Raw genomic sequence first — 24,594 nt, forward strand, 5'->3', positions numbered from 1 at the left:
CTTGTACCATTCCTATGGGAAACACCCAACACACAAGCCAGCCGCCACAGAATCAAATGCATCCCAGTGCTGCAAGCACCTATAAGGGAATAAGGAAATTTAAGCAATTCCCAAACACGGATGGGTCTTCTCACCATCTTCCGCAGTAGCCCTTTGCTTTAAGGCAGCACAAGGTGTGTTTTACATTGTGAACACATGTACTTAGTCCTCAGTGTCTGGGTAACAGCCCAAGTATCTTAGATTTAAGTGAATGGGAGGACAGAGTAAGAGATCCCACATAACAATCTGGAATTTTCAAGAGGATGGAAAACAAAATAAAATTATAAAAAGGAGTGCACCATTAGAATAAAAGCACCTCCAGCAGTGATAGGCTAACCCAATTCCAAAGATTATCTTTAATTGCCTCATTGATTAGCTATTGTCATTTCCCCCTATTCTCTACTCACAGATCTCTGTACTCAGCTTCCTACCACATGCTATGCACAGCAGTTGCAATGCAGAAAGAACACGAATATTGGCCAAACGTTAGCCTAGCTCTTATTTGCTTCCTTGAGAATGAAGAAACACTAGCCCTGTGGAGCATCGCCTTGTAGGTGCTGCCGATGCAGCCTTCTCACACGGAATTGGCCAATTTCAAAATAATTTATCAGCATTTCTCTAATTTTCAGTCAGGGGATCTCTTGAACAGTTCACTTCTATAAGAATTATGTCTCTAATGAAAAATACCATACCAAACACAAGGGTTTAATTCAGTTACAAGGTGCATGGTGCCAGCCTAGTGATGGATGATACTCCAAGCATCTCTACCTCTCACTTCTAACTACATCCCAGTGGAGCACAGCTGTCCCAAGATGCAGGGGCTGCACCCAGTGCTCTTCAGAAACCTGGAGTCACACCCAGTGCGGGCGTGGAAATGAATAACCCATGTAATAAAGTGATTCTTAACAGCACTATTATGTGGTAGATGAGTGCACTGCATTCTAAAACCACTACTGGTTTACATCTTTTTCTTTCTAAAACGCATGCAAGCCACTAGCTGTAAAAGTAAAGACCCTTCATAGATGGTCCCTTCCCATGAGATGTGAGGCTGGTGATGCACATATGTCTTTCTGAGCAGTAAAGCTATCCTAGCACTTACCTGACTGCCAGCTCCTGCTTCTTCATGCTGCTGTGATACCCACTGAGTCGCCCTGCTATAGGTGCTTGCAGCTGTCTTATAAACTGGATGGGAGAACTGATCCAATGTTGCGGCAAAGGACATTTTAAACCTAGAGATGCTCACTGACCCTGCTCAGCATCCTGCAGCTCCATCAAGAGATGTGCAGGGGCAACAAGAAGGTTGTGTAAAGGGAAGCAGGCAACCTGCTCATCTTGCTCTGCTTCTTAAAGCAATTCAGGATCCACAGCCCTGGTCAGTATTGGGAAGCCATCGCCACTTTACCAAATTGAGAATACATATTCTGCTTTCTTCCGTGCTGTGCCTAATACCCCAAAGAAATGCTGAACATACCCACATACTTCAAAGTCACTAGCTCTCAGTAACTCCCCTGCTAGTACACACACTCTGCCCTCCAAAGTGCCCACAGCTCTAAAGAACAGACCTGGCAAAGCAGGAGCCCCATCCTGCTATACAGCATTGCCCCTCTGCTCCCTTGCATACCTCCTCTGACTCAAGTGAACACAATCCAAGGAATTACATCAAATGAAAGAAACCAGCAACAGCTAGCTTTGCTATTTAGGAAAGCTCTTGCCCCACTCCACATAAAAACAAGGGCTTATCTTCCTCAGTTTATTTTGTGCTTTATAGACAACTTCACAGTAACACACTGCTTTCAGTGGGTCCTTTTAGAGTAAAAACTGGAGCAAAGATAGGACAAAACATAGCTGAAAAGCAAAAACAACCGGCTTTAAGACTCCAAGTCAATGCAGGATGGGGTGATTTGCATTAACTCCCGGCCTCCCTTCCCTAGAAGGCTTTCAAGGGGGAAACAGGGAAAGTACTCAAAAAGCATAAGCATTCACAACCCCACTTAAACATAAAAATTGAATCAAAGGTTTCTCCAAAGCTTTCACCTCCCAGCTCTGAAGTGGTTACTATGAAATAAGGTGTTTCTACTGCACTATAGTCTATAAATAAACGTTGCAAACTTGCCCTTTTTCAGTGTGAAGGTAAACAAATGGATTGCTTTAAGCATCCAGGAACTGAAATAACGTGCTGTATTTTCAGCCAGGAAGAGCTGTTTTCTCACTCATATTTATAAACCTAATATCTCCTCCTTGAAGTTCCAGTTTAAAAAGAAAAATGCAGCCAAAGCTGCCAATTGTGCAAGTCATGTGATGAGGCTTTATGGACTTACACAGTGCTGTTAAACCAAGTGACAACAGAAACTGGTAAAAAAGAACGAGAAACAAGGCTGTAGAGAAAAGGTTTAAACATGTTGCAGTTTGCATCTACATTTGAATCCTTTTCCAAAGGACAGTAAAAGTTGAAGCAACTGGTGTAATAATTGACTTTCGTCTTCTTAAATTTCACATGAATCAAAAGCAACAATGAAACGATTCTCTTCCTTTTACCAGACAACTTGCTAGACCTTCTAAGCATCTGGCCAGTCGTCAGCTGCAACAGCCACAGAGCAAAGGGATGCTTCTTGATTTGAGTGTAATGTTTGATTTTGTGTAACGTTTGTAAGGACTTGGCACATGCAGCAGCGCACCTGCCCTTCCCCAGCGCTGCATGTGCCTCCCTGGAAAAAGGCATTTCCCAAGAGTCAGAAGGCATCTTCCCAGGCATGCCAGTTCAATGACAAAGAAAACGCCAAGAATCACGTAGGTAAGAAACAGCAGAGGAGGAAGAGCCGCCACCTTGCCGGCTGCCTCCAAGCAGCCACCGAGAAGCGGGTTGGAGCAGGTTGAACTCAGTGGCTGAGCAGGGAGCACACAGACTGGAGGCCACCAGTTGAAGATTCCTAATTTAGATGAAGTCCTCTAACGAAAAAGCAATTACTGTGCTTGAGCAGAAGTGAAACAGCCAGAGCATTTCAGAGATTTCTCATCAGCAGGAGGTACTTTCTGTGGACAGAGAGGGCAGAAGGAGCATACGCAAAGCTGCTCCATGAAATGGATTTTGAGGATGAGTTGTCTCCCCCACTGCTTCGCAGGAGCCCAGAGCAGGTGCTCATCCAGCAGTGGGACAGTAGCATTTCTTGTCAAGTTTGTCACGTCTTCGCATCACGTCCATGCTTCAGAGTGATGTGATGATGAGACTGCAACAACCAGAGCAGCCAAAACTTGAGAGGGGCACCACCAAAACTGGGGCTGCAGCTCCCACCTCGGCAGGCAACCCTCTTCCAGAGTATCTATCGGTGCCGCACACACACGGAGGCAGGAAGGTATTAAAACCAGTCTGGGTGCAGTCTTGTAAAAGCCAGACTCAATGTATTCACTAACCGTTTTAGCAAAGATAAACCTGAGGGAACTTGACATCAACAACTTTTAAAAATAGACATTGATGTGTCGAAGAAAAACCAAAACACAAGCACTCTCCTAATGCACACTCATGTCCTCAGCACTAACAACAACTCGCCTGGTTCCTTGCAAGACACCAGCAATTTTTGGCTTTTAATTCCTTACTGTTGGTATTATTTTTTTTTACCCTAAGTAAAAACAAAACAGAGAAGCCTCCCCTCAAACTAAGAACCGCTTTCTACTGAGCAGAGTTTAGAACAAAACAAAAACAAAGAAACCCCCAAAAATAAGAAGCAAAAACCCCAATAGCCTCAACTGTAAATTTTATGATGCTCACTACAGAAAGATTTTAGTTTCCTTAGCTTTTTACAGCCCGTGTGCTTATCTCGGTACTACTGCGGATCATATTGACAGATACGCTTTGATAGTCAGACCTCCTAAAGCTTTCATAACTCTGCTGAAATCTAAAATTAGACAGCCACAGTCACCAAATCCTTTCACTATCCTTTTAAAGAGACTTTAGAGAAACCTGAGCGAGCATTCTGTATCCCCACACAGTGACACATTGTTCAACGTTTCACATGTGTGCAGACAATGTAATACATTATAGAAAAAATATTTTGTCAATGACAATTAAAAAGTCTCTTCAGACAAATGAGCTACTGAGAAAGCAATTCCTACAGCCTTAATCCCCTAGCAAAGGCTAAGCAATGGATACAGTAGTTGCAGGCAAGGGTGGGAGAAAAAAACCCAAGGATCTTGCGGCTTAACAGGCAGCAGTTTACAGAAACAGATTCAATTTAAATGCTAAAGATGCCATGGCAAAGTTTACTGTACAGATTCATCACTACAACAGTTAAGTCTAATAAAGCCATCACACAAAAAGCAGTATAAAAATTAGAGTTCCACTTCTGGACCTACTTATTTTATGGGAGACATACATTAAATGGTCAGTGTTAAACATCTACTATACAATTTTGTTGTAGGTATTTCTGAATTATTGTACAACGTTAAAGACTAACTCCTGAGAGCCTGTTGACTAATTTCTACTGCTTCCTTTTCTGTCTACATCTGGCAGCTCGCTTTTAGCAATTACGTGTTTTGGGAGCCTGGAAAATCAGTATACGAGACGGATACACAGGGCCCATTGCAGAAAGCTCATCTACAGTAGCATCCCACCACTGGCACTCACATGCAGCAATTCTCAGATGTCAACAAAGATCAAGCATGTGACATGAGGATCCTTAACATTCACAGAGAAACAGAGTTTGGGAAATATTCCTATTTAATAGGTAAAAAACATCACATTAGATATATTTTCCAAAAGGTGATGGACAAAGTCTGCAACAGAATAAAATCTCTTAATAATTTCAATTAGAGACCATGCCTCAAATTGTCTTAGAAAAAGTATGCCTGATTTCGCTTCTGGATAGCACAAAGAATCCCTCTTCTGATATATGATCTGGTTTTAATACAGAACAGTTTATATGCTGGTGATACATAACACCTTTGGTTAAATTATTACAAAGTGGCACAGCCGCTAATGGCTGATACAGCCTTAAAATGACACTTTTGGGTCCTCTGGGTCCACCTGGGCCACCAACCTGAGATGTGGGTGCTAATTTCCCCTCTCCGGGACAGAGAACTGTCTGGTTTCTTTTCAATAAAAGCACTGAATGCTATTGTCATCCTCCCTTACTCTTTCTACAAGAACAACCTACTGGGATCACTCCTCCCTTTCCTCACTCGAAGTCACGTGCAACCTCAGGTGGTTTTGCTGTGCAAAGGACGGTCTGTACACCCTCCACTCTCCTTATAAGCAAGGATGAAGCTGGTTGGGATGACTTAACAGTGATGGCACGTACGCTCAGCCTTCCCATCACTGTGGTCCTCAGCCCTGCAAGGAAGAAGAGGATAACTTTGCTTTTGGTTTGCCTCTACCACCAGTCCAGACTGTGCTGGCCATCCAGTCTCAAACACTGGGGAAAGCTGCTTTAGGCAAATCCCGTATTTCTTGCACCAGCATGATCTTGGTATATAAGCTTTTCATGAAGCTACTGCAGAAAAGAAGTTAGAGCAAGGCAAAATCTGTCAGCCTGAAATTTCCCTAAACATTAGAATAATGTCAGTGAGCATAGCATCAAAGTAACAGCATCCACTGTACAAAGTTAGTAAAACACCATCCTAAAAAGGTAACATATGAACAGTCTACCAGCACTAGGCAGCAAGAAAGCACACTGATGCCCATCATCAATAACCTGTGAGCCCGCCCAACACTTCTGAGCACAGGCACAGCTTTCATTTCCATAATTTTTCATTTCAATAATTCTTCTGATTTACTTCAAGACCAATGAGAGAAGGTGAAATACCACCTCCAGGCAGGGAGCAGAAGTTTCCCAACGCTCCCAGTGATTTACTTAAGCAGCATAAAAACCTCCTTGGGACTTCTCGCACGCTGAATGCAATCAATGCTAAAAGCAACACTGACATCCTGCCAAACACACGCGTGCTATGGGCTGCTCTCCTCTTTATCCAAAATCATACCATTCCATCAGCTTTAGCTATCACCTTCTCTCCCTCTCCACCTTGCAACCCCAAGGTCTTGATAGCAGCTGGTATAAATAAAGAACAGCAGGTACATGAAGTGATGTAATGTCCTTTGAGACAGCGACAGTCTCCGAAACTCCAGTGCACACAAAGGGGAGGCAGCGCTCAGAAGGATGCAGGACTGCAGGCACAGCCATTAAAAGCTGCTCTTTAGTGCAGGGAAACATCAGGCCCAAAGGCAGCAAAACACAGTACGATGCACACAGGTCAAGGGGGGCGGGGGGGGCAAGGAGTTTTTCTAGAATTAGGAATTTGTGTTTGGACTGGGGTGGGTGGGGTAAACAGTGGAGGTGAAGCATTCTTTCCTCTACACCATTGCTGCTGGCTTTAGTTTTTTTGAGTTTTTTTATTATTATTATTACTGTTTTCTGTTCAGTATTTCACCCGAAGGAGAAGAAAATGCTCCACTCACAGCAAGAACCTTTCAGTAATTTCACCTACTTGTCACCAGCATTTAATACTCACATCCCTACTTTTGATGATCTCAAGTGTTACACACAGTGAATGCGATCGTTCTGCTTGCACACAAAGAGCCAGCGCTGCAAGACTGCTCGCTGCAAAAGCCTGCTGCGAGCTACAGGGGCTGTGTTTTAAGGCACAGAGAAGTTGACTGCTCCCAAGCACAAAGCCAGTCTTAACAGAGAGGCCCTTTTATTGTTCAAACAGCATTAAAAGAGTTAAATCCAATATACTGGTAACAACGCTATAGCGGATTAAGTGTCCATCCTGAAATTTCAAAAGTCCACTTAACCCCAGACAGATTCCAATTAATATTAACTACTTTCAGGACAAGTTCAGCTCAACACTAACATTTGGTGCAGACCCTAATAAAATACCACATGCTCCAACATTTCCTTTTTGATAGCTGAGAAGTATGTAAAACTGTTCTTCATTAAATTTAAATGGACTCATTAATAAAATATTGAGGATGTGCTACTTTAAGACATCAGGAAAAAAAAAGTATAAATTGGCGATAACGTTATTTCTATTTTTAAATACATCCCACAGAGGCACCCAAGATAGATGAGAAGTGCTAAGCCCATCCCACAAGCTTATTTATTTATTTAATGCTTCTTACATGCTATTTTTAACCGCGGAAGACAGCAAAAGGCATCCATTAGAAAAATTACACTGGTTAGAGTCTTCCTCACACAGGTTAGACAAGTGAGGTATCTGGCTGAGCACAGCATTAAAAGATGTGAGTTTTTCCTCCCTTTCCTATAGGTTTCTGCAATAAAAAAAGCAATTTTATTTTTGCAGCATCAGCTAGGGCCAGAATCTGTATCTGCAAACCTCTGCCAGTCCTTACTCACTCCCCAGCCCCCTCTTCCCACTCCTCCACTTCCCGCAAGGTTTAATTTTGTAATACACAGCTTGAATGCATACACAACATGCTTACCACACAGGGACAGTTAAAAATGGGGATCTATGGATTTGGTTTGGGTTTTTTAAGCCTCGGTTGTGCACAAAGAAAATAAATAGGAGGAAATGCCACAGTCTCACAGTATTGCATCATTTTGCAGAAGACCTCTTCCTCTGGGAGAGGAAAAAATTAGTTAGAAGTTTTCCATGTTTTCAATAGAGTTAAAGAAATTTATCTCAGTTGATGTTCGTTTTCCATAGGAATTCTTTGGTGAGCTAAGAAATCAAAGGAAGAACATCCCATCCTTGTCTGTCCCATCACAAATAGAAGTTTTCACGTACAAAAATGCTACAGCTACATTGTCAAATTATTTACTTAGTGAAAAAAAAAATAATCTTGATTTCTGCATGTCATCTTCCCAAATGGTTGCTTTCTTTGGGGAAATACAGAGCATTTTCATGCACTGCCTGAGCAACAAGTTTTCCCTTTTGCTCCTATTTGAAGAAACGAAGCCTAAACTCCAAGGAGGCATTCCCAAAGAGTTTCTACCAGGGTTTCTCACGGCCCAGAAGACAAAATGGCAAAATGGCATGTAGGCATTTAGGTGTTATTTCAGGAGCCTCTACAAGCATTTTGATTCTCATTCTAACTTTGCTATAGAAGACACCGCCTGAACTGCACATGGAAAAACAAACTGAATTTGCTGCCTGGCCAGGTAAAGAGCTACAGCCAATAAAAAAAAGATAGAAAAGGCGAATTTCAGAGGTGACACAGGCCTCGTGCCACGCTCCAGGTCCCTGCCCAGAGCCCAGGGCAGGGTGGGAGGACAGGGCACAGCACTGCTCAGCAGTTACGTGAGTACAGCTAGACAGCGGTGTAAGCTGGGTAAGCACAGGACTGGGTAGTTAATGCACACAGAGCAGCTGGATTTCTATCTTCCTTTCTTAAATTTTGCACAAAGCAAGTTTTTCGTAAACCAAGCCCCAGAGGGTTTTGGTATCACTCAGAACAAGGACAGTTTGTTTGTTCTACCTGCCTGGAGATAAGCTCAGTTTGCTGACAACGGGCATTATTGAGTCCGCAAATGGAAGGCTTTTATTCATAATCTATTCATATATGGCACCAACAATGCTTGATGACGAAGAAATACTTGAATTTCTAGAAGTAGCTTTCCCTGTAGCGGAAAGGTCACATTGCAGAGAGAACTACGCATGCAGCTGATGCACAAGTGTCACCAGCGGAAAGCTGAATAAAACGCAAGTAACAATTATGCAGGTACAGAAATCACTACTAAACTCAAGATTCTGGAAAAATATTCAAAATATTCTCTGTATTTGGAATCCGGCCTTAGGCCAGGCCCAGCTTGGGTAACAGAGCTTCTGATACAGCTTGGATTCCTGACTTATTTCTGAAATATTCTGAATATTCTGCATGTGGGCCTTAGAAAGCAGCCTACAGTCTGCTAGCAGTAGGCAGGACCTGAAGCAAACTGTCTGCTGAAAAGCCAAATTTAAGAGTTCACATACTTCTTCCCCCTTAAGTATTACATTCAACGACATTAAAGGGCTTATTTCCAGGGCATGGCATCCATCCTACATTCCTCAAGCTGCCCAAAGAGAAGAAATGTGAGTTATCTGCCCAGTTTCAGATTTTTGCTTGCAACCAGAAACTGCTAGGACTTAAAAGCCTGAAACATGCTCATAAAGTCTGAGCTTAACAAGCATGTATTCAAGAAACTAAGAAACACTATTTGCAAAATCTGGGAGTGTTGAAAATATACATCACTTATCCTCTCTTCTTGTAGGCAAGGAAGACGGACACACAAGTGACTCCATCTCAGAACCCAAAGACAGACTCAAATTTCCAGGCAGGTTTAAACTGCTTAAACTTTCCCACTTGAATAAAATCCTCCACAATTACAAGTTGTTATGCCGTTTAATGAGACGAAGCAGAGACCCAACATGTCAAACTGCTTCTTTGCATGACTTGACACTGTAAACCTAATGTTTCCCTTGGAAGTGCTGTTTGTATGTACACTTGTGCAACATTTAAACTGAACACATAATCTAACGCCATCAAAACAGCTCATTACTGGGGTCTTGTCAAATTCCATAACCACATTATACAAATAATATCCCTCTCACTGCAAAAGCATGCTTTGGATTCAAATTTTCATTTACTGAAAGAATTATTTTTCTATCGGTCTTCTATGTATGGTCATAAGCAAACGCAGACCCTCACCATGGAGAGTGGACATTCACACACCAAGACAATTCTTCAGGCTGAGCAAACGTCCGACCTGCAGAGCAACTCACGTAAGCAGTAAGAGACCATAGAGGAAGGCAATTTATATTTTGTTAAACCTGCCCCATATGTAACATTGAATTTTCCTGGCCTCTACTCTTTTAGCAATTAAACAAAACAATGCAGTGACTATCTTAGGTCTGCAAATACGCAATCTCTGAGATATTAATGATTTCCATTTATCTGAATGGTGACTTAAAATTAGCAGTAACTTCAGTTACCTGTTTTGCCAGATGCCTTTCACCTATACAATTCTCCCCAGCTTGCAAGGTGCCTAAACACCCAGCTTCTTCTGGGACACTTTCAGGAATGTAGATGTTTTGGAAGGACAAAAATCTAGCATCATCATCAGTTTATGAGACTGTTCTGTTGCTTTCTGGAAACGGAATAAATATGCTACGTTATTTAAAATACAGTATTGATATATATAAAAATCAGGAAGCCTTGTAGGTAATTTAGCATTTTCAGATTCCGGCCAGTTTGATGAATTAGTGCAAGGAAAGAAACACGTATGACAAACACGGGCAGAAAGAGGTCTTCTGATACCAGTTCCACACCAGACAACTTGACTCCTCCTCCCACTTTTGAAAACCGTATTAGCTTACAGCAGGGAAATTAATTTTCTCTCTCTAATGGATTTGGTCTAGAATGGATACAGACCTCCAACAGTCTGTCAAAGAGGAGGCCTGAGATCTCCTTGGCATTGGCATGTTCTGGAAATAATGGACAAATGCCTCTTTAAAACTACAGCTACTACAGAAACCATTTCTGTATGCATAAGCAAGCAGCCTTGATGAAAACTCCCTCATTATCAGTCAAACCGGCAAACCACAAACCTCCTTGAAAACAAACAATGATCTGGAGGACCACAATAGATTGGCCATGAATTATGGAAAAGCCAGGTTGTGTTGCAGCTCTGGAAGCTTCCAACTCTGGGCGACATTGCAGAGATCCTGACTACTCAACAGAAGTGGGGAAAACACCACGTTAAGCCACAACTACTAGTAATGCTTCACACTTTAGTATGGGAAAAGACAGAGAGATCCCTAAATCCACCCCTTCCAAACTAAATACATGATCAACTGTGACTTCTTAAGGGAACTAAAGTCCTAAACATCACCAATTAAAAAAAAAAAAAAAAAAAGTGGCAATATGAATACTCAATCTAATGAAGACTAGTTACCCTGGAAAGCAACGTATGTGATCTTCCAAATAACCCTTCTTCTCTCCCCAGAAGACACTAGTCAACCCACGGAAGAGAGGGCACCAAACAGAACTTAACCAGAACACATGCCTGCTTCAGTTTTGTGCATTTTGTCATGGGTTGGTGGGCTTTTTGGTTTGGTTTTTTTTTGTGTGGATTGGGGTTTTTTTGTGGGTTTTTTTTGTTTGGTTTTTTTCATACTCAGTTTCATCCTGACTGTTTCAGGTCACTGAAGGTACAAATTCATTCAATTACTTTTTTTTTTTTTTTTAAATAGAGAACTTGAACTCTATTTTTATTGGGAGTAAAGGGAAGTGATTAATTTCAGAAGGGTGGAGTGAGGGAGAAGAGAGCTTGAAAAAAAAAAAACCAACAGAATTCAGAACAGAGCAATGGGGAAAGCACTCAAAATAAGTACCTAGACTTTATCTCAAACAAGATCTTACAGCAGACTGCCAGCACCAAGGTTTTGGGGAAGTTTTTCATACTCTTCAGAAGAGAAACTTTAAAATCCCCTGACAATTTAAGTGCCAAAGAAACCCATAAGATGGGGGTGGGTAGTGGTGGTGGTGCGGGGGATCTATTTCCTTACAAAGGGAGGCTCGGAAAAAAATAAGAAAATTATGCCTTCGAGCATCCAGGTGTTTCAAAAAATTACAGAAAGTCACAAGTGTTGCCTATAGAGATCAGACACCTAAAACTGCATTATACCACGTGCCAGATGATACATTAGAATTCAGGTAACTACAGAATAGTAGCCTTTCTTGGTCCCTCTACACACAAACATGATTTTGCTTTGAAACACCAAGTAGGAAGACATGCATACTGAGGTACAGGCACATTTTAAACTATTGCATATATATCTCAATTGATTTTCAGCTTAAAACCACATTTGCCTTAACCTACATTACACTTCTCACAGGCCACATCCATCTTAGATGAACCTACCATGTGGTAGTGTTATGTTTGCACCATCAATGATTGCTTGTGCCAGTTCGTGATCATTGCTCTCGAAAGCATGTGCAGCAGCCTTGAGGGCATCCCAAATCTCCTTGCGACCTTCAAAAGCTGGTGCGGTGTCCCAAAACTCGTCTCTCTTACTGCGCAACTGTCCATCTGTCATGGGGTAATCACTTTTCCATTTCGGTTTCTCCTTTTTCAAGGGCTGATTACGACCAAGAGCCACTGTGAAGGAGAAAGAAGGGAAATTAAAAGAAGGTAATAGCACAAAATTACTGAAATGACCTTTGCTTATTGTCTTTGGGATCTACAGAACCAAAGTTTACTTTCAGGCAATCCTGATCCTTTTTCTTCCATCTCCTCTGAAGCATCACCTCCCTTCCCTGGGCTCCAGGTTGGTTTTACCTCTTAGAAAAACTGAAGGGCTACCTCCTGTCTGCTGATTTCACCTGCACTCTGAGCACTGCACAACTTCTCCCCAAGCTCCCAAGTAACTCTGCATCCCCCCAGCCTGTGCCCTGTGTGCCTGGCTGGGACACCCACACCCCACACAGACATCTTCCAGAGGCTGTAGCAGCAGTACAGCAAGACACCCATTACTCCAACATCAGGGTGCAGTGAGACCACACTGCATCTGGAGCCCTGCCCTACCCTGCCAGCAACGCGCTCTGCTCAACAGATGTGATACTCTGTTAATACAAGAGTTTCAGAGGCTGAAGATTTATTATTTTTTTTCATCATCTCCTTTTAAGCAGTTTTAATTCAAAATATATGTAGAAAGGCAAATAAGATGCACAAAAGCTAGAACTGTCAGAGATAGAAGCCCCTACAGAACAATCCAGGAATCTATCAAGCTTTAAAAAGTAGTTACCTCATTCACAATAAACACAAAAGCAATAGTTTCATTTTAACTACAGCTATTTTTGCATAATAGGCAGTTAAGATAATCACATAGGTATAATGTCTGTGGATTAAAACTACCTGCTCACTTTAAATTACAGCACTGCTAAGACTGTGCCAAATCCTTCTCTTCCACTTGCGTAAGGGGTTATTTCAACTTCTGTTGAAAGGAAAAGGGAAAAAGAAGGGAGCAAACTTCAGTGCACACTGGGAAGAAAGTCTCCCTGCAGGAGTTAAAAGCCTATTTCCTTCAGCATCCTCGTGGCAGTGAGAAGCTGGAGCAGTTTGCTGCAGCCAGACCCTTCGAGGACAGTACTGGGAGAGCAGCGACAAATCATGAAAACAGTTCTCACCACAGCAAAATAGTTCAAATGTCTCCAGAGGAAATGAAGCGTCTTTCAACAGTTAAGCTAAATTTAAGTGTGTTTGAAACGGAAAATAAGCAGCCCCTCCATGGGACAGGTCATAGAAACGGAGTGATGAGTACGGAATGTTTTCGCAAGACAGGTAAGCTACAAAGGACTGAAGTCGATTAAGGATTCCACCACCTATGATGCTCAAGAGCCATCCCCTTCCTACGCTCTCCATGAAAAGCCCTTACCGTCCCCAGAAAGCAGAGGAACCCCAGCTGCTGTCAGGCCAGGGAACCATGAAGAGATACAGTTTGTCACCTCATGTCCACATTACCAAAGCCAAAATACCTCTTACAAGGATGAGACACCAGAGCCGCTGCAATATCAAAGCCTGCAGAGCAAAGCTGCTTCTTACCAAGCGCTCCTGGCTCATCTGCAAGGATGGGAGAGCACCAGGACAAACACAAGGGCTCACATTTAGCATTCTGTATCTCAGGTACATCCTTAGAGATAACAAGAAACATTTCCTTTCTCCAGACCCTTGTATTTTTCTGGCAGAAAACTGACAATAGGTGACAACCGCCCCCCGTATATCTCCTCGATCATACTCCAGCATTCAGTTTTCAATGGAAGAATAGTGTAACGTCTAAATATTCTTCACCGTTCTTAATCTAGACTTACGCTGTACTTTACAGTTAACTACAAACCATATTTATGGCAAAGAGTGGGGAGGGGTGAGGGACATGACTGGGAAGAGTAAGTGTACACCTATCAGAAATACTCATTTCAGGTAAGCTGTAACATTTTGCAAAAGTAGTATTTAATTCAAATATTCTCTAGCCTTCCGTGATTTTTTTTTCTGCCAAACATACTCAGCTGTTTTCAGAACAGCGCTTGACACCGGGTCTCAGGTTTGGCCACCAACGCCTGGTGCTGCAGCAGGCATTTCAGCTACACACAGGCTTTAAGGAAACCAAAACACATACGTGAGGTTAAACCTCGTGCCCTCATACAGTCTGACTTTATATGACCAAAGAACTATCTACTTCATTTCCATAACTCAGAATGACATTCACACTTAAGAAGCTGAGACTTAAGTCATTGAAAATAGGATATTTTAAAGAACTCCTGATGGTAAGGTGACATTGCCAATGATGTGAAATGAAGCCATGAGCCTTCTTCAGATTGAAAAAAAATATATATAGTAGAGGATATATTTGCACAGCAACAAAGTCAGATCTTAATTAAAAGTAGCAAAAGACAATCCCACGGCGCACATGCAATGACTCCAGCTGTTATTCTGCATCCCCTGCAGAAACTAACAATAATAAACTTCTGAATCCTTTCAAGTGACCACAAACATTTATTGCTTTTTGTTTCCATGGGATTGCTTCCATGAGATTGCTTCCATTTGCTTTTCAAAAGAAGTGCTGACCATTTAACAGATTTCAGAACAGCAAACCCAAGTGTTTACAAAACACCAAGTTTCCTGGCAAAACCCAGCCATTACTGGTCCAAGTCTCAGCTGAGCACACGCAAGCTGGGAGCCGATGATGGTCCAGCTTAGAACAATGGTGAAGGCAGCAGCCCAGACAAGATGGGCTGCATGCATTAAACAGTATATTATGAAATTGTAAAAACATATGTGGTAAAACATTTAAGGAACTGTTTCCTTATTAAGGCGGTCGGAGCATGAAAATTTCAGACACAGAACAGGATACTGTAAGAAATTTGGGTCAGCGGGCATCTTCTCTTCCATTCTACTTCAGCTAACATCTGTTCGCATGTACATTCAATGAACACTCATTTATCCCGCAGGGCCCTCTCCTTCTCCCCAAATATTAATTATTAAAGCAGGTTAAAGGCACTTCCCGCAGTCCCAGGGCACGGTGGTGTCTCCTGCACACAGCCCTGCCCACCCAGTGCCACGGCAGAAACTGCAACAGGCCATTTCTCTCCCTTGCTTCCCCCTTTGCCCATGACAGCATTCAACATATTGCTTTTCACTAGACAAGAATAGCAGGGAGAGACTGAAGAGACAGAGATCCTAACAGTCTCGGGTAACTTCTCCCTGGAGACACAATTCTTCCCACACAGACAACAGTGATGATAAACCCAGTGATAAATTCGTTTTTTTTAAGCTGGAAAGAAAGATGGTGGAAGAAAGCGACTCTACAAATACCTCCAAAGCCAAATCCACTCTAACAAGCCATCCATTCCAGTACTAAGCCTTTAAACACAAAGTCACCAGCCAATATTTAAGAAGGTCTTCAGCATGTTTACCATTTATCAGAAGTGCTTCAAGAATCCCCTGGAATTTTTATGCCCCCCAGAAGAAATATTACTCTCTCTGGCTGTGTGGGTAGATGGAGCAGAAGGGATCCAAGAAACTTAAGACGTGGTCAAAACCTAACGTGTGAAAGGGCCCAACTCTTTCACTTTCCACCTCACAATTTAGTCACTGAAGAGAAACACTGCTAAACTAATTTCTACAGTCAAAGTTTTGGACCACATCAAAGGACTTTCCCTTTTCCGTAATAAGGCTGATTAAGACCAGTCTGAACGAAACAAAGTTCAGCAGTCTGAAACACTTTGTCAGGTATTTACAGTGTCAGCTTCCTATTACTTGCTTTGGAAGTAAAACTGGAGCTCAAAAGAAAATGCTGACTTCATTTAAGACTATGCACATCAGAGGCACAACCAGCCTGCAAGATCTGGAAGAGAAAGTAACATCCACATTAATTTTTCATCTTACATCACTTCAACATAAGTAAGAAATTATTAATATCCTGCTTGAAAATATGAATAGTTTTATAAATGCCAAGGCGGCACGTTCTCGCTGAAGCAATACTGAAAGTTGCTCATCTCAGTAGACAGCGATGGTTGGTATTTTTGGCAAGAGATTTATTTAGGAGGAAATGTGAAGACCATTAAGAGTCTACTTTTCAAAAAGGAAAAGATCGGCACATTAGTGACTCTCCAAAATAATTTTGGTTTTTCTTGCTTCAACAGCTCACAGATATTCAGGTGGTGCTGGGCATCCCAAAGAGGGGCAAGAAGTTGCTGACAAGCTGCAGGACCTTGCTTAAGAGCAGCCTGTCTCGGAGAAGAACCACATGGGCCACAATATGGCCTTAAAAAGAATTTTCCTGGGCAGCTCAGAAGGGTCACTGCAAATTAACAGATGCTTTTTATTCTCCTGGATATTGGGCCTGTTCTAGCCAGTGAGTTGCCTTAAAGATGCACCCTGTGCTGCTCCCTTCCAGCTTGAATCGCACTACTACTTGCCTAGCACACAGAGCACAAACACCCCGTACCGTTTTTAGGACTCTCCAAGGTCCGTTCGGGTTTACAACAGAAGCAATAGATAAGAAGGTAAGTCATCCTGATAATTACTAGCTGCATGATGAACTTCCCAGGGCTTAGCACGCTTAGGAGGAACGCAAACCTATCTAGTTAGGCACTCCAGGATGGAGCGGGGCCCATAGCAGGAGGCAGGACAGCAGTGATACGCAGCAGGCTGGAGAAGCAGGCGAGCAGGGAGGCAAGTCTCATCTGAACTCGGTGTCCACCCATCTGAACTCTGTGTCCACCCATCTGGCACGTCTGCCATCCAGGTGTGCCTGCAGGTATGAAATCCAAGCACTGCTCAAGCCCCCTTCCCTAGTCAAGTGTCCCTTATTAGACTGTTTAATACCTCAAAGCGACTTAAAAACTGGCAGACAAGCAGTAGGCTGTTTCTGTCGCATCAGTAGGATTTAGCAGCATATGAAGTGTTGTCCCTTCACAGGTAGATGAGTACCCCGGGATCCTGGAGGTAACTACTGCTGTCTGACCCACTGATCCTAGCTCCTGGCAAACTACAAAGTCTTATTTTTCAGAAGGAAAGACATATTTCTCCAGTCCTTGCAGACTGCTTTATAACCTGAATTATAAAGGTCTGTTTCCCTTCCCTGCAGCTTCCCATCAAAGCAAAACGATCAGTAAGGTTATCTATGCTTCTTTTGAGTGAGCTTATGCAGACAAATCTAGATATTTAAATCAGTTTCTTAACAGAATGTCAAGAAATGTCTGTGGAACTTTTTTTTTTTTAAACAGCTGTTGTGTTTGTTATGTCACTATCACTGTGGATCACAGTACTGCTGCCTCCTCTGAAGCAGACCAGATGAGTAGGAGCAGCTGGTAACAGAAGAGTCTCATACTAAAAGCCAATATCCAGCTAAAGCATTCATAATTCCTTGTTTATACACCCATGAACTGTAGCACTCGATAATCAAATTGGATAATATTTCTGCCCCAAAGGGCTTACTGTCAAATCAACTAACACAAATGCAACGGCTGAATGAGACATCAGACAGCTTACGGAGGACAGCCTTAGAGGACAGCCTCCAGCCTCAGAGGACAAGTGGAGCTCTGCTTCAATTGTGAATTAATTTTCCTCCTTCCCAGTCGTTGACCACACAGGTAAGCCTGTAAGAGAGGCCACAGGACTTGCTCCCTGTAATAGCCCAGAGTTACTTCCAGAAACTGAGCTAAAGACTTCAGCATTTCAGTAAATGTCTCCTTTGCTGTCACAGCCAGCCTTACGTGAGATATTTCCTGCTGCCCCATTTCTTCCAAGTATCTTTCACCTATTTCTTAAGAATAATGTTAGGAATAAAATTTGGCATGTTAAATTCATACAAGTGCTCCTCAGTGAATTTCTTCCTTTCCTTTGAAACAGAAGCATATGTTGCTTGTAGCATTAGCCTTTTGCTGCTTTTGTAAGAGGCAGGAGAACCTGTCCCAATTTGCCTAAAGCGTGTGTTGGAAAAAGTCTCTACGCACACACACACACAACCCACCCAGGGCATGGAGAGCCTGACAGTGCAGTTCCCAGAAGGAGACACCTGGCCTGGACATGCTCCATTTTAGGACTGGAGGCCCAAAGCTGTTGGCCTCCACGCATCCACCAGCGGCTGTGTGCCAGAGCTGCAAGAACAGGGCCCTCCTGTGCTTCCACATCTCTGCAGGGGTGTATGGAGAGCAGCACACCACGAGAAACAAGCACTGGGGAAGGCTGGCACGGAGGGACCCTCAGCCTGTGGAGCACGAGTTAAGAGCAGATACAGGCAAGTGTTAGAAAATAACATCACAATATTGAAACGACACTAGTATCAGGAGAATCTGGTGAGATCTGGTAATATTTTCATTGTGTTTTCTACTTTGTTTTGTTTAGGAAAATATCTAAAAGATGAAGACAACCGTTTAAGTGTTGAGAGCTGAAGAAGGTTTGTATTAACTGTGAAGAAAGGAACAGGAGCGCCCAACAGAAATGCTGAAGGAAGGAAAGAAAAAAATCACCAAAACAGTCTATCTGAATGGGAAAGACGAGACGGATTTTCAGAAACTGTTCTCAGTGGAGAAGATGGGATTTTGTGCCTGTCAGGCTCCATGGGAGGAGGACAGAAACGATAAGCTGTCAAGGAAACAACACAGACGAAGATTTGCAGGGGCTGAGGCCAGCGAGGAGAAGGTGGCAGCAGGGTACTGTTTGGTTTTCTTAATCTGTAGCTTCAACAGGGAAGCAGCAGCATCCCAAGGACATGCAATTTCAGAAACAGCAATGGCCAGTTATTTGAAGACAGTCAGGAGAAACTAAACATTATACAAATTGAACTAATGATCAAAAATATTTTCTTTACAAAATTGCTTCCCTGTGGAGGATCTGTTGCTAACAAAGTATTTTTCTAAGACAAATGAAATGCAAAGTAAAAGTAACAGTTTACTACCCATGAAATTTCTTTTAGGAACAGTCCCAAGGGTTTCCCTCCCCACAATCAGTGAGCAGTACTCTATCAAATGAGCCTCGTTTTAGATCTATTTTGCTCCCATTTCCTCATAAGGTATCTTGTAATTTGATATCAGTATCTAGATACAGTTCATCCTAATCATTTTCTTTGCATCATTCTCTAGTGTAATCCTTCCAGTAGCTGAACTACAATAGCACTTGGAGGAAGAGTCAGTACAAAGGAGAGGTGCAAAAAAGCAGTGAAACCCAGCAGAGGGCAGGGGGAAATGTATTGTGTCTAACCAGCAGACAATCTGAATTACATTAAGTAGCACAGGCTTACACAACAATGGGAAAACGACAGAATCTTATCTGTTTATTGCTAGTTTTCAGCGTTTTTATTTCTTAAGAGGGTTACATTTTTGCAAGGCATGAACAGTATTTTGCAAAGGAAGTGTCCCTGGACAGTAGTAAAAGACTTACAAATGAAATATTTCACCGAACAATTAAAGTTTCCTAACAAGGAAATTAAGGCGCATCAAGGTTTCATATGAAAACTAAAGGAAATATGTTAGTACAATCCTGAGAGCATTCAGTGTAACATTGCTGAGGACCCCGTGGGACTGAGAAAGACATAGGCTTTCCACATGCTGTGCGTAGATTGCTAGTTAGATATGAAGACAATGCTTGAAACTTAAGTTTTAGGCTTTTTCCATGAAGGAAGACTGGGGAGGGTGAAATGAACACTAGAAGAACTGCATTTCCTGATAGAAATTAAAGTTATGTCTTTGAACAGATGTGTAAGAAAATGCCAGGCTACAGACTCAAACGTGTGTTATAAAGGTGTAGGCAAACCAGTTATTTCGGAGCCAGACAAGCAGTAAATTTCTGGTGTGAAGTCTTTGAGAGCAGCAAACCCAGCAAAGCGAAACTGCACACCAGGAGTAAAACCACCAACCAGCCGAGGGGCTACTTCCCCTTTCTCCTACCTGAAAGGGAGTGAAGGAGGGAAGAAGAAAAGAAAAAAAATATCCGATGGAGAAGGGGAAGACCTAGCGGGGGCCAGCAGACTGATTACCATCACTCAAAGCCAGGCTTGCACTCCTACGTGAGCCGCCTGCCAGACACGACATGTGCTGGTGCTAAATGATGTATGTGGTCCCCCTGGGGAAAGGGGGTGCCATTCATCACTCGTGCCACCCCTACGCTCAAATCCAACCAGGCGAACAGCGCTGCGTCCCCCAGATGCTGTTCACCTGTGCCGACACTAGGGATGTTGCAAAGCAGGAGCAGGGAATGTGCCTTCCCTGTTTCTCCAGGTCTCTCCCCAGCTCTTACCCAACACCTCCCTCCACAAGGAGTTAATTGCACAGAAGAAACTGTAGTGAATAAAATGCAAGTTAAGCTGGTAATTACAAGCAGCTTTGGACAAGTCATACATGCACAATGCTTCTCTGCCTCTCTGCATACACATGGCACTAAATCTTTGCTGAGTCAATCCTGAGGCTTCACAGCATGAGATACAAAACACATGAGAGGATGAGGGCGTATGAATGTGCTGGACAAAGAGAAAAATTGACTGTAATTACCAGCTATTACACTGTATTTTCCATTTCTCCCACCATTTTCAACAGGAACTGCAGAAGAAATCGAGAGCTTGGTATTTCCAGGCAGCTCATCACTCATCACCCCTCACATTTCAAAGAAGCCAGCAGTATTGCACCAAGAAACAAAAGCTTCAAACTTCTGAGATTTGCTCCCTGATGGCATACCAGATCCAAACATCTCACCGCATCCCAACATGTGCAGGATCTATTCAGACTACCAACAGCCTTGATGTGTGGTTTGCGCTGGGACACGCTGTGATAACGCAGGTCACCTTTCACAGAAATTTAAACCATATCAGCGTGTTTTGTCTAACATGAGGTGCGATTCACAGCCAAGAGCCAGCTGGCAAGAGGTGAATCAGGCTTCCGTCTGTTCATGCAGGTTTTATGAGGGTAATTCCTCTGCTCCCAGAGCTGCAAGAGCAAGACGGCAAAGCCCAAGGGTTACAAACACTCCGGGTAAGTGGTGTCGGACAGGGCAATAATGGAAAGCTGCTGTGAAGTTCTCTACTGTTATTTGCCTCAACATTGCAAACTATTTTTCAAAGGAAAATTTTCACACTGGCGTCACCCCAAAAGCTCAGCACCATTTCCTAGCATTAATTCTAAGGCTTTATTATTAGTTTACAAAAGTTTTGTGGTTACTCCTGAGTTCTGCCTGCCCACCCAGCTTCCCCCAGGAAGCACAAGAAGATTATTTCTCCATCATCTCAATTAAACTCATGATGCAACATCTCCTCTCCCGTCAGACAAAAAGGTCTAAGGGAGCAAACACCTTTGTCGAGACACCACCTCAAATCCTTAGTGCCTCTAGTCAAGGGGTGACCACAGATGAAGGAGGAACACGGCCAGGCAGGGCAAAGGCCAGATGATGCCCATCTGTCTCTATTGCAACCCATCAGAGGAATCTTGGAGCTACGAATTCTGCTTCTGCAGCTGGTAGGAAGAACAGCAGCAGCTATACTGGCTGCTCAGCATTAGCTTCAGCCTCGCAGTGAAGTTTGAGCAGCACTACAGCAGAACAGCTTCGAGGGACAGACATTATCAATGCAATTACCTGTCAGCACTGTTTACACTAGAATTTAAACTGCTCCTATCTCTGGTAGGTGCATGTTTTCAGCTGAATGCAGAACAGGATAAAGATTTACCCATTTCCAAATCACGGCGTGCAAGCACCAAGACCTTTAATCTGTACCATCTACAGCGCACAACTAAACTATCTTTTTGGAAACCATGACAAGAACCATTAAGTAAGCTGTCAGCAACATGAAAAATACTCTATTTGAGATAGGCTACATAAAGTGCATGCTGCTTCTGACTTCTGCAAACCATAGCTTAAGTTAAAACTCAATCACAGCCAAGAGCTCGGCATCAGCACAACCTCTCGCATGCACAACAAAATAAGCAGAGCACGCAGCACAGCAGAGCTGAGAACAGCTGTGGGAATGCAGTGGGAAGGCACACAGAGCTTACCTAAAAAAAAAAAAAAAAACCAACCCAGTGCTTTCTGTCTCCCATCACGAGGAAGAATGCAACTCAGCAACTTCACTTTTAAAGTACTAAAATCCTTTGTATCTTGCCCTTGATCCAGTTAACAGGGAAACTTTAGACATCAGATAAAACCATCAAGTGGCAAGGTCCTCTCACCAGTCAACTCCATGCCAGCGCATTGCTGTGATGCAGGCACCCGCCTGCTGCTCCACGCCAGCAGCATGGACCAGTCTCGACTCCTAGCATGGATTTAACACCAGGAAAGGTCTACTGTTCACAGCTGCAAATGAACATTGTTCTGGCTCAGAAGCCCCCTCCCCGCTTGATAACTTTCTCCCTCTGACCACTGCCTGAAAAGCCCCTATGTGAACTGCTAGGGCAAGATTTCAAGACGCTTACCAGAGGCTGACATCCCTCCTGCCAAAAACTTGCAATTGGAAGTGCTGCAAGTGTTCTCTGCACACTAACAGACAAGTTCCATGAGCAAGGCACAGATCAGGGTCTGGCTGAGCAACTTTCAAACCAAAGCTTTGCCTTTACGCTGGCCTAAGCCATGGGAGCAGCGGCGCCGTCAGCGCCAGCCTCTGTCACGTAGCCACAGACCGACCGTGCAAGGTCATCACAATTCTCTGAGTTTGTTAAGTGACAGACAGGGACATCTGCTGTACATCTGGTCTGTGTTTAAAACACCATGAGTACTTCTAACACTAGTACAATTTTCATTTAAAAAAAACACAAAACAAAACAACAAACCCAAAAAAATATCAAAGGCAGCCTTATCTTCCATCCTGCTAGAATTACAAATAATATTAAGCTGATAATTTTCTTTAAACAAAGCAGCCAGCACCACCCTGCTTAGGTGCAACCATGCTGAAAGCCAGCCAGCACACCCCTCCTCAGCAGACCCACGTGCAGCGTGTGTACACATGATGCTGCGACTTCTGAAGACTTTCTGAGCGATGCCATCAGGGAACTTACTTTATTACAAGTAAACCCAGACTTCTGCAGCTCTCAGCCCGTTCACTGGGTCAGCAGGAAGGACAGCAAGGGAAGAGCTGTGGCACTTCAGTGCCCCAACAGAAACAAGCTCCACCAGCACCACAGAAATTGAGAACTAGTTCCAACATAATTTAAGCCTTTTTAGGTCATCAGTCCTACCTAGGAAAATGTTAAAACCAACAGAGTTCCTAGAAATCCATAGGGTTCCCCTGAAGTAAAATTGCTTAGGAGGAGCTGCAGAAGTCAGCATAATTTTCAGATCCCATCTCACCACAGCGTTCATTTGCATTGGGCTACGTTGCATTAAACCCTTCCACCAAAATCTTGACATTTAACACCGTCTGTGTAATATACGGTATAATGCGCAAGCCAGATGGCCAATTTAATGTTCCTAATGAATACTTAGGTGAACATGGAATTGCTCACGATGTCACTTCTGCCACGCACCACAGTCACAAATTCCAGAACAGAGTGAACAAAAAAAGCCTCCAAGTTGGTAACTGTTTTTACAATGACCAATGATTAAATTAGCTTAGTTACAGGATCTAACACCATGTCTTGAATTTATTCCAGTGTCACAGTTATTGGCAGGGATAAAGTTTCACATTAGCCAATTAACTAAATGCACTATTACTGTATCTCAGCTACTTAAGCTCATCAGTTAATTAAGAGCTTCAGTATAAGCCAAAAATAGGAACCTTACCTGACACACATACCAAACATACATTATCTTAATGATTTAATTTTACAGTTACCGTTCCACAGGTGCCATTTGGAAAACTCAAAGGCAATTGCTCAGTTTAAGGTGAAAGATGCATAAGCAAACATTTAAAGATTTAATCTAAGGAATTGTATTTCTCAGAATGTTACTTGCTGTTCTATTAAGCTCTATTTTACAAGGCAGTTGTTCATGATAAAAGTACCATTTCATGCTCCTTACAAATTACTTCTGTATTAACTCTTAGATGCTTTCAGCTTGGTTCCCATTTAAGAAATGTTTTATCTTAATGTCTAACTAAAACCTACCGCTTATTTTCCCAGAGACTATGTCCTGGTAATTTCCAAGAAGCACGTCTGCCAGTGCAAGCTGAACGAGGCAGACCTGCGGGCACGCAGCCGTGCTGAGCACCTGCAGACAGATGTGTAACGGTGGGATAATGCATTCTTGATGCTCCTCAGATGTCAGGCTTCTTTCTGCTAAGTAATCTCTCAGCCAGCTCTTAACGGTAGGTGGTAATATCATCTTTAATAGCTGTCAAGTTAGTTGTGCCACATACAGCACCAGTACACCAGTGATTTAGGAGCAAAAAACTGAGCACTCCACTTGATGTTTATCTTTTAAGGTCACACAGCACAAGACTCACCCAGAACATGGACCTGCTTTTCCATCTACCACCAAGCTCATCTTTTGGAGTATTTGCCCTTCCTGGAAAGTTTACAGCCATAGGATTAAAAAAAAAACCCCAAGGCCTTGCAAGGGCGAGATTCCATTTCTGCAGCAGGTGGATTAAAAACAATAACAACCCCCACACACCCTAACAAAACCCCCTCTAAATTTCAGCTGCCCTTAG

At 42.9% G+C, this 24,594-nt stretch overlaps 1 protein-coding gene across 1 annotated transcript in view; it reads right to left on the bottom strand.

Annotated features, from left to right (window-relative positions):
• The window catches only part of UBTD2 (ubiquitin domain containing 2), a 61,103-nt gene that overhangs the window by 18,370 nt on the left and 18,139 nt on the right, over positions 1-24,594 (bottom strand). The window contains exon 2 of the mRNA XM_040604489.1: positions 11,892-12,128. Within this exon, the coding sequence (XP_040460423.1) occupies positions 11,892-12,128 (237 nt within the window). The remainder of the gene's footprint in view (positions 1-11,891; positions 12,129-24,594) is intronic.

This window comes from Falco naumanni, chromosome 8 (assembly GCF_017639655.2).
Source record: "Falco naumanni isolate bFalNau1 chromosome 8, bFalNau1.pat, whole genome shotgun sequence".
Taxonomy (NCBI): Eukaryota; Metazoa; Chordata; class Aves; order Falconiformes; family Falconidae; genus Falco; species Falco naumanni.